The sequence below is a fragment of the Eschrichtius robustus genome, chromosome 18, assembly GCF_028021215.1.
Source record: "Eschrichtius robustus isolate mEscRob2 chromosome 18, mEscRob2.pri, whole genome shotgun sequence".
Lineage (NCBI taxonomy): Eukaryota > Metazoa > Chordata > Mammalia > Artiodactyla > Eschrichtiidae > Eschrichtius > Eschrichtius robustus.
In genome coordinates, this window is record NC_090841.1 from 26,076,057 (window position 1) to 26,087,230 (window position 11,174).

An 11,174-nucleotide genomic window follows, 5' to 3' on the forward strand; every position below is an offset into this window, starting at 1 on the left:
ACGTCTCTCCAGAGGCCTTTCTGCACAGCTGGTGTCGGCATCATACGAAAAGCAATGTTTCAATCCAACAATCTTAAAAATTAAGATTCAGGGCTTCCCTGGTGGCGCAGTGGTTAGGAATCTGCCTGCCAATGCAGGGGACACGGGTTCGAGCCCTGGCCGGGGAAGATCCCACATGCCGCGGTGCAACTGGGCCCATGCTCCACAACTATTGAGTCTGAGCTCTAGAGCCCGCAAGCCACAACTACTGAGCCCACGTGCCACAGCTACTGAAGCCTGCATGCCTAGAGCCTGTGCTCCGCAACAAGAGAAGCCACTGCAATGAGAAGCCGGCGCACTGCAACGAAGAGTAGCCCCCGCTCACCGCAACTAGAGAAAGCCCGCGCACAGCAACAAAGACCCAACACAGCCAAAAATAAATAAATAAATAAATAAATAAATACATTTATAAAAAAAAAAAAATTAAGATTCGTTTTTGCAATAATGACAAATGCCCTGCACCTACCCACATTCACTCCTGTGAGACAAGGCCCATAGGTATGGCCCCCTTCCCCCTCTCAGTACTAGTTAATTTTGAGCAGTTGTGTATTGTCGGGAAAAATGATCAGTACTAGCTTTTGTCATTTCAAAAAAAATTTTTTGTTGTTTTTTTATTTTGTTTAAAAGCAAGGCATGCTTGTGGTGACTCTGTAACAGACTAATTTGGGTTGTTGAAACAGTTCCCGGTTTCCACTCTGGAGAGCAATCTGGGATATCTAGCTTTTTTTTATTTTCTTTTTTTGGGGGGGTGGGGCAGGGAGGTGTGTGTGGGATTTGTTTTTATTTAGTCATGTTTTTTAAATTCATTGACCATTGGACAGCCCTTAAGGGGAGGAGGACGGATTGATTCCACATTCTACTTCCTAGATCTAGTTTAGAAAACATGTTCCCCACCTGGTGCTCTCAGGAAGGAGTATAGTAAATGCCTCATTTAACAATATACTCCTTTTTGGGAATTCCCTGGTGGCCCAGTGTTTAGGACTCGGTGCTTTCACTGCCGTGGGCCTGGGTTTGATCCCTAGTCGGTGGAACTAAGATCCCGCCAGCCAGGCAGTGGGGCTAAAAAAGAAAAAACTTACATATATATATACTCTTTTTGAAAGTTGCCTTTTCTCTTGACCCTTGAATAGGTCCAGTATTTGACGAAACTCATGAAAAGTGGGTGGAATCTGGCTTGCCCCGCCTCTGTTCGAGGATGCACTGTATATGTAACCCTGACTCTCAAGGAAATTGGTTTGCCATTTGCCACTGATTTTTTTTTAAGTTAATTTCTAACTTTTTTCACTGACAAAGGAAGAGAAGTATTGCACCTTTTGAAATACACAAAATGGATTGAGTACGCAATTAAAAAACATTTTTTTCCCCATCAAAAAAAGAAAATTGTGGTTTTGCCTTTTAATTTTTTGTTGATATTGGGACCTGATGTGCTGGGTAAAGGAAACTGCAGTAAACAGGCCTGTAGTAATGCCGCGGTGAGGAGTGGGGAGGGGAAGCCCTATTGTTCATGATTAGGTTTCAGCCTTTTAGGGAGCCTGTGCCTCTGAACTGTGAGCTTTAAGTGTGTTTTTTACTGTTTTCCTTCCCCTTAGGTGGGATAGAGTGGGCTGGAGCTGGGTATTTCCCGTCTCCCACCTGGAAGGCTATAGTTAAGTGGAGTTGGGTATTTTCCTTAGTCGGGCTCTTATAAGACCCCAGCAGATTAGGCTCTGATTAACTAGTTCCTCCTGAGGGCAGGCCTGGTAAGAGAGTGCCCTGGGGTATTTAAAAACAGGCTCCATTTTCCCTCTCCCTTTGGAAGCACGAGGGGATTTTTCTCCCATGTTTACCGTGAAAACTCTCAAGCTCCCAGAGTCGGAGGCCCCCCTTTGATTGGGTCCTCTGGAGCTTTTAACTTCAGAGCTGTCTGCCCTGAGCCTCTAGCAATTTGTCAGTTGTGTTTGGAGTCTTCCTACCTCAGCCCTGGTTCCTGCCACGATTCCTGCTCCTGCGTCTGCACTCCCGGTAAGCCAGTACTCCCTGTTGTTGCGTCTCCAGCCTTGGGAACAGCCGTGTGCCCTGTGTCCTCCCCTCTCTTATGGATTCAAGAAGAGTTGTTGATTTTTCACTCCATTCAGCTTTTTAATTGTTGTTAGGACAGAGTGGTGACTTCCACACTTCTTACATGAGAAACCGTAATTGTTTTGCTTTTTTTTTTTTTTTTTTGCGGATGGCATCTTTTTCTTTTTTGAAGTGGTCACCAGTTCTGAGCGCTCTACCAGGGACCAGAAGGGAGGGTTTGGGGGAACATCCTTCTCTCTTTTTTTAGTTGGAGGAAGTCAGCTGCCCTCCTCCCAGCCGCGCACGCAAACGGCAGCCGGGGCCCATGGAGGAATAACGCTGCTGCCTGCTCCGGGGGTGCCTGTTTTGCATTTTTTAATCGTGACACATAAAGTACATGTTGTACCCCTTGTAGTTTTGTAGTGGTATTGGTGGTTAGGAGACAGTGTAAGATCCCTTCCACTGGGATTCAAGATAGGTCTTTTGGTGGTATCTTTTCCAGAAGAGGGAATTTCCAATTTGAAGGTCATGTAGGGTGTGTGGTGGGAAAGGAAACCTGACCTGTTGATGATAAATATGAGTGTATTTAATAAAACTTTAACAATATTTAAGGATAGATGTTATTTTTTTAAAATTTTATTGGAGTATAGTTGATTTATAATGTTGTGTTAGTTTCAGGTGTATAGCAAAGTGATTCAGTTATACGTGTACATATATTCATTCTTTTTCAGATACTTTTCCCACATAGGTTATTACAGAATATTGAGTAGAGTTCCCTGTGCTGTACAGTAGGTCCTTGTTAGTTATCTGTTTTATATATAGTAGCGTGTATATGTTAGTCCCAAGCTCCTAATTTATCCCTCCCCACACCTTTCCCCTTTGGTAACCATAAGTTTGTTTTTGAAATCTGTGAGTCTGTTTCTGTTTTGTAAATAAGTTCATTTATATCATTTAAAAAAATTAGATTCCACATATGAGTGTTATCATATGATATTTGTCTTTCTCTGTCTTACTTCAATGAGTATGATAATCTCCAGGTCCATGCATGTTGCTGCAAATGGCATTATTTCATCCTTTTTATGGCTAATATTCCATTGTATAGGTGTACCACATCTTCTTTAACCATTCCTCTGTCGATGGACGTTTAGGTTGCTTCCATGTCTTGGCTATTGAAAATAGTGCTGCAGTGAACATTGCGGTGCAGGTATCTTTTCGAATTATGGTTTTCTCTGGATATACGCCCAGGAGTGGGATTGCTGGATCATATGATAATTCTATTTTTAGTTTTTGAAGGAACCTCCATACTGTTCTCCATAGCGGTTGTACCAATTTACATTCCCACCAACAGTGCAAGAGGGTTCCCTTTTCTCCACACCCTCTCTGGCATTTATTGTTTGTAGACTTTTTGATGATGGCCATTCTGACCAGTGTGAGGTGATACAAGGATAGATATTAGATCAAATTAGGGTCACTTAAGGTCCAGATGAGGTAAGAAATCTTCACTGGCCTGCCAGTATTATTTCATAATACATAATTATTCATAAGGGAATAATCAGTGTTGACTGGAGGGGGAGGATCTGAGGATCACCAGGACCAAGTACAAGATTTGGGGCGGGTTGGGTGCCTCAGAGAGTATGGCTAGTTTGAATTTAAGAGCACTGTTGGCCTGCTTTATTTTTCCAGAGGATTGAGGGTGGCTAAGACAATGAAATTTTTGTAGCAGTGGAAGTACTTGTTGAATATCCTCAGTAACCTTACTGTTGAAGTTGGTTCCTCTGTCACTAGAGAGGAACAAAGGGACCCCCACGTAGGGAAAATTCTTTCTGGTACCAGCTTAGCTACAGTTGTGGCAGTAGCCTGTTTGCAGAAAAAAAAGCTTCTAACCATCCCGCAAACAAGGATATACATGTCTTTCTTTTTTTGTGTATAAAAAGGGAAAAGGGTAACGAGTAATTGAGGGGTCCAAAGGTGGAAGAAGAGGATAGAGTTTTTCAGGTTTTGAAACACAGACGTGGAAGGAGTCCCATTTCGGGGGATCAGCGTTGTTTCCTTGGTCGTGGCATAGAGAGGCGAGGCGATCGTGAAAAAGCTAGGGAATCCGGCTCAGCAATAGCCACCTAATCCAAGAAACCCTCAGGGTTGTCTTGGTCTCAGGGAAGCGGTCTTTTTTTTTTTTTTTTTAAATTTTTATTGGAGTATAGCTGTTTTACAATGTTGTGTTAGTTTCTGCTGTGCAGCAAAGTGAATCAATTATACGTATACATATATCCACTCTTTTTAAGAATTCCTTCCCATTTAGGTCACTACAGAGCTATTCAACAATAGCTAGCAACAAAACCAAACCAAGAGATGGCCCCCCAAACCAAAATCAAATCCTTACCATGCTACCACAGACAATTGTCTGCGGCTCAAAAAGCCTCAGGACCTGGGTGGAGAAGATGGGGGCCCAGAGGTGGGCTTCTAGTTCCATTCCAGTAATGGCACCAAACTGTCAAAAACAAAAACCAAACAAGTAAGGAAACTGAGTTTATTCAGAATATTGCCATCGTGGAGAACAGTTCAGAATCAAAGGCAGGGTGAGTTTGCCTTAGACTGTTATAGGGAGGGTTTGGACAAGTTATAGGTAGAGTGGTTTACAGTTAGAATTGCTTTTGTAACTAGGGGAAGTCTTGGGCGGCTGACTAGGAAATGTGTATTTTGGTGTCTAGCTAGTTTGGGTGCACTTCTTTTTTTTTTTTTTTTTTTTTTTTTTTTGCCTCACAGCGCATCTTGTGGGATCTTAGTTCCCCGGCCAGGGATCAAACCTGGGCCTAGGAGTGAGAGCACCGCGTCCTAACCACTGGACCGCCAGGGAATTTCCATGGGCACACTTCTAATCTCAGTTAATCTTTCATGAGACCAAGGACTGGGAGTTAGAGACCCTGTGTCTGGCCTTGTTGGCAGGTTTAGGCAAAAATGGAAAGGTCTGTGTCTAACCTTCTCACAGGTAAATAAGGGGATCCTCTGTGAGCCTTATGGTAGTCATGAGAAAGAGTGGACCATGACGCTTATCTAAGTCACGTGGGAGAAGGTGGTTTGCCATGGTTACCTATTTCCAATCACAAAAGGAAGGATGATCTCCAGGGAGAAACAAAAAAAAAGGTTGAAGGGATTTCTTAATTATCGCTGTTTGCCCTGTGGCACAGGGATTAGGTAAAGTTCAACGTTGTCAGTTTCAAGGTTAATTTGTTTCCGTTATGATCCAGTTGTTTTGGTAGCATTCGTTGAAAAGATTTGTTGCTGCCAATGCTATGTTTCTAAAATTAGAACTTCAGTTCCTCAGTTGCATTAGCCACATTTCAAGTGTTTAAGAGCCACATGTAGCTAATGGCTACCATAATGGATAACACAGATATAGAATATTTTCGTCATCACAGAAAATGTTATTGAACAATACTGCTGTAGGCCTTACAGCACAGTGTCTAATAAATATTTTGAATTTTGTGAAAAGCAGTCGAAAGCAAATTACACTGTTAGAGGCATATATGAAAAAGTTAAAACTCAATGCCTGAGCACAATTTATTTTGAGGATTTTATAGTGAAACAATGTTGATAAATACAAATAAAAAAACACTTTTGTAAAGCATACATTAGACCAGACTAATTCAAGGGATGTTTGGGCATGTATGATGCCGAACTCTTAGGATCCCGCACAGTACAAGGTCTCTTTGTTAAATATTTTTATTTAAAATTCTCCTTAATAACTAGAATTCCAGAATCTTCAGTTAATTTGGGGATGGTAGTGAAAGGAGCTATACTGGATTAGTTATGAACATTCATATCAAGAGAATTAATGAAAATACTTAAGCTCTACTTCTGGAACATGAAATATAGACTTTGTGAGACCACCAAAGCATCTATTAATATTCTTGATTTGCGTATTTGAGAAAATTCATACATACTGCTGAGACCACAGTTGAACAGGCCTGCAGATATTGCTAGATGTTTAAAATATGATCGGATCCTTCAGAATTTTTTCCCAGAGAGGCAAGTTTAAAGGCTGTACAGTGTAAAATCCAAAACACTGACAATACCAAATGCTAGGGAGGATGTGGAACAATAGGAACGCTCATTAATTGCTGATGGGAATGCAAAACAGTACAGGCCACCACTTTGTAAAACATTTTGGCATTTCCTTACAAAGTTAAACATAGTATTACCATATGATCCAGCAATCACAGTCCTTGGCGTATACCAAAATGAGTTGAAAACTTATGTCCATGCAGTAACCAACACGAGTGTTTATAGCAGCTTTATTCGTAATTGCAAAAATTGAAAGCAAACAAAATGTCATTTAGCAGGGAAACGGATAAGTAAACTGGTATACGTACACAATGGAATATTACTCAATGATAACAAGAAATGACTATCAAGCCGTGAAAAGACATGGGAATCTTAACTGAATATTGCCAAGTGAAAGAAGATATATTCCAACTGCCAGACACTCTGGAAAAGGTAAAACTAGACAAGAAGAAGATCAGTGTTTCCCAGGGGCTGGGGGGCAAGGAAGAGGAGGCATAAGTAGATTGAACAGAGGATTTTTAGGACCGTGAAACGATTCTGTATATTATTGTAATGATAGGTACATGACATACATTTTTCAAAACCCATAGACCTGTACAACACAAAGAGTAAACCCTAAAATAAACTACATGCTTTAATTAATGATATATCAGTGTTAAGTTCATCACTTGTAACAACGGCATACACTAATGCAATATGTTGTAAACAGCGGAAACTGAGAAGGGGTGGAATATATGGGAGCTTCCTGTAGCTTTCTGTTGGATTTTCCAGTAAACCTAAAACTGATCTTAAAATCTATTTATTAAAAAAACAAAACCCCAACCCCCAAAACTTAAAGGTATCTCTGCAGAAACCTGCAGGGTTTTTCCCATTTTCCTACAGGCTCATGATTTCAAATGAGAGGTTGCTACATCTTTCATAAACGTTAGAAGAAAAGGTAAAACTTATTGAACCTTTATATTATGGGTACTACGTATAGGTATGTTATTCTACTAATCAACAAATATTTATTCAGAGCAAGTATATCCAGCCTACGCAGCTTATGCGTATATCGCCTACGCAATTTAGTTCAATCGTCACACGCTATGAAATACTATTGCTCTTAACGTTTTCAAAAACAAGAGCTCTGAGAGAGAAGTCAAACAATTGATAAACAGTAGAACGGGTATCTAATCTGAATTCCACACCCAAAGTTCGAAACCATAACACCGAATAGAAGAGAATTAGCGATTTCTAACTCCGTCATCCGAAACAATGAACAGCCAACAAGTCTCGCGATGTTGTTGCGGCTACTACTACTCCCAACATGCAAAGCGGCTACCGTGCCGCAGCCCGTGCCGCAGCTGGTGCCGCAGCCTATGCCGCAGAGTCCGGAGGGCCCCGGCGTGCCTCGAGGCGCGAAAGGTAACCTGGGAACCGTAGTTCTCCTGGACGCCTACTGGTGTTGCCAGCGCGGCGGTGGCGGATCGCTCGGTTCCAGCCAGTAGGTCCTGTGAGGGCGAGCTGAGGCGGAGAAAGGGCGTGGAACTGGGAACGGGTGAGTCGGACGCGGTCTACGCGGTCGAGGGAGGCGGCACCGCGGCGTAGGGTTGACTTAAATAAATGGACCCGTGCTGCAGTCTCTCCGGAGACACCGCGGTCTTAGCGTCAGCGAGCAGAGGGTGAGGAGGCGCCAGAGCCCGGTCCTTGCACCCGTACTCGTCCAAAGCTCCCCGCCAGCATCTCCACCATGCAGTCCCGGGAAGAAGCTTCGCGCTCTCGCCGCCTTGCTAGTCCCCGCGGCGGGAAGCGGCCCAAAAGGGTTCACAAACCCACGGTTTCGGCTTTTTTCACGGGCCCGGAGGAGCTGAAGGACACGGCCCATTCTGCAGCCCTGCTGGCCCAGCTCAAGTCCTTCTACGACGCGCGGCTGCTCTGTGATGTGACCATCGAGGTGGTCACGCCTGGCAGCGGGCCTGGCACGGGCCGCCTCTTCCCCTGCAACCGTAACGTGCTGGCTGCCGCGTGTCCCTACTTCAAGAGCATGTTCACCGGCGGCATGTACGAGAGTCACCAGACGAACGTGACCATGCACGATGTGGATGCCGAGTCCTTCGAGGTGCTGGTCGATTACTGCTACACGGGTCGTGTGTCCCTGAGTGAATCCAACGTGGAGCGCCTGTACGCCGCCTCCGACATGCTGCAGCTCGAGTATGTGCGTGAAGCCTGTGCCTCCTTCCTAGCCCGCCGCCTTGACCTGGCCAACTGCACGGCCATCTTCAAGTTCGCCGACGCCTTCGGCCATCGCAAGCTGCGATCACAGGCCCAGTCCTTTATAGCCCACAACTTCAAGCAGCTCAGCCAGATGAGTTCGATTCGGGAGGAGTCTCTGGCAGATTTGACCCTGGCCCAACTGCTGGCCGTCCTGCGCCTGGACAGTCTAAACATCGAGCATGAGCAGACCGTGTGCCACGTGGCGGTGCAGTGGTTGGAGGCGGCTCCCAAGGAGCGGGGTCCCAGCGCTGCAGAAGTCTTCAAGTGTGTCCGCTGGACGCACTTCACCGATGAAGATCGGAATTACCTGGAGGGGCTGCTGACCAACACCATGGTGAAGAAGTACTGTCTGGACCTTGTTGAAGGGGCCCGGCAGATGCGATATGGTGACACGCTGTGCAAGTCTCTGGTGCCAAAGCCAGAGAGCAGCAGCGGTGGCGGCAGCAGCGGCAGCGGCAGCGGGGGCGTCGTTAGCAGTGTCGTTAGCGGCGCTGGCGGCGGCGGCGGCGGCTGCAGCAGCAGCTCTGTTGTATCCGTGGCAGAAAATCCACCCCAGAGGCTGGGTGTGTATGCCAAGAAGATGGTGATCTTCTTTGGACATCCCAGAGATCCCTTTCTGTGCTGTGACCCATACTCGGGGGACATTTACAAAGTGCCATCACCTTTGACCTGCCTTGCTCACACTAGGACTGTGACCACCTTAGCTGTCTGTGTCTCTCCAGACCATGACATCTATCTGGCCGCCCAGCCCAGGAAAGACCTCTGGGTGTATAAACCAGCCCAGAATAGTTGGCAGCAGCTTGCTGACCGCCTGCTCTGCCGTGAGGGCATGGACGTGGCATACCTCAATGGCTACATTTACATTTTGGGTGGGCGGGACCCTATTACCGGCATTAAACTGAAGGAGGTGGAGTGCTACAGTGTCCAGAGGAACCAGTGGGCACTGGTGGCTCCACTGCCCCATTCTTTTATTTCCTTCGATCTGATGGTAATTCAGAACTATCTTTACGCTCTCAATAGTAAGCGCATGTTCTGCTTTGATCCCAGCCACAATATGTGGCTGAAGTGTGTTTCTCTGAAGCGCAATGATTTTCAGGAAGCCTGTGTCTTCAATGATGAGATCTACTGCATCTGTGACATCCCTGTCATGAAGGTCTACAATCCAGTCAGAGGAGAGTGGAGGCAGATTAATAACATTCCCTTGGTGTCAGAGACTAACAACTACCGGATTATCAATCATGGCCAAAAACTGTTGCTGATCACCTCACGCACCCCGCAGTGGAAAAAGAACCGGGTGACCGTGTATGAATATGATATTAGGGGTGACCAGTGGATTAATATAGGTACCACATTAGGCCTGTTCCAGTTTGATTCTAACTTTTTTTGCCTCTCAGCTCGCGTTTATCCTTCCTGTCTTGAACCTGGTCAGAGTTTTCTCACTGAGGAGGAAGAAGTACCCAGTGAATCGAGCACTGAGTGGGATTTAGGTGGATTCAGTGAGCTGGACTCTGAGTCAGGAAGTTCAAGTTCTTTATCTGATGATGATTTGTGGGTTCAGGTAGCCCCTCAGTGAAATGCGCAGGGTCAGCAGAGTGTGTTATAGATAAGCTGAAACACTAAGGTGTTTTTACTGCTTTGGAAAGTATCTTAAAGAGACCCTTTCGTTTTGCTGGAAAAAAAAAAAAGAAAAAAAGTTGATTAATTTCAGGTTTGGTTTAGAAAGGGTATTGTTTGAAATACTAACGTAATTTAATGTTACAGAACTTAAACATTAAAAGAAATCAACCTATTTAATAATTTACTGTTCTAAAAGTCCAGTGTTGATTGTTTAGTATGTTTATGTTTGATGACAGTATAAGTTAGTTGTAATCAATAGTCTTCTATTATTAAATCTTACATTCTGTCTTGTGCCACAAGTACTTCAACTTGAATTTTAATTTCTACAATAGAAAACTGATTGGATAGGAATTACTAGAGAGGGCTGGAAAGCATATATTTTCCTTCGGAACAGTGTAGTAGATTTCCAAAACTTTAAACTAGTGGGTTTTTACAAAATGTGTTCTAACAAATATAGTCTGCTAAGTTTTAGTTCAGTTTTCTCCTCTTTTGTGAAAAAAAATACATATGTTTAATGTGACTGAATGGTGATTTCATTTGTGATAATATATAGAATGCTCATAAGCTCACTGAAAGTAAAAACAAAAAAACAGGATTCTACTGTTTGAAAAGAAATTTCAGTTTTAAATCTGTAATATAATGTGTTTTTGCAAATAGTGACCAATTTTCCATCTAAAAAAATTCCATTCTCGTAATGTCACCAATCATCTAAAAACCTTTAAAAAAAAAAAAAAAAACAAACCCAGTAACTTGCTTTGTAGGTTCATATTTTAAATCTATACTTGATACATGCTTCATTGAATCAGAGGAATAATCCTTTTTTCACTGGACATGATTGTGAAAATTTTTATCCACTGTCCTGAAAAGTTTATGTGATTCTTAAAATATTTTGGCTGTACAGTTTTGGTGTTTATCTTAGAAGATTTGTCAACAAGATGTGATTATTCTTTACTGTTTTGTGAGTAATATTGGTTTTGAAAGTATGTATCAGTTAAGAACAGTATTTTATTGAAATCAGTAGTTATCGTGTCTATCAACTATAAAATCAAGTGCCAGCAAAGAATTTTCAGACTTTAAGTTGTGTATAGAACTGTTTTGTGTAGCATTGAAAAATTCTGTCAGTTTTGTAAGTCGCTAAATGTTATTATCAGCTTAAAGGTATTTTT

At 43.4% G+C, this 11,174-nt stretch overlaps 1 protein-coding gene across 1 annotated transcript; it reads left to right on the forward strand.

Annotated features, from left to right (window-relative positions):
- The first annotated feature begins 7,594 nt into the window (after positions 1-7,594).
- LOC137751955 (kelch repeat and BTB domain-containing protein 6) lies at positions 7,595-10,110 on the forward strand. Its single transcript, XM_068526653.1, has one exon. It carries the CDS (start codon positions 7,868-7,870, stop codon positions 9,962-9,964), a length of 2,097 nt encoding a protein of 698 aa, XP_068382754.1. The 5' UTR covers positions 7,595-7,867; the 3' UTR covers positions 9,965-10,110.
- Positions 10,111-11,174: the final 1,064 nt, after the last annotated feature.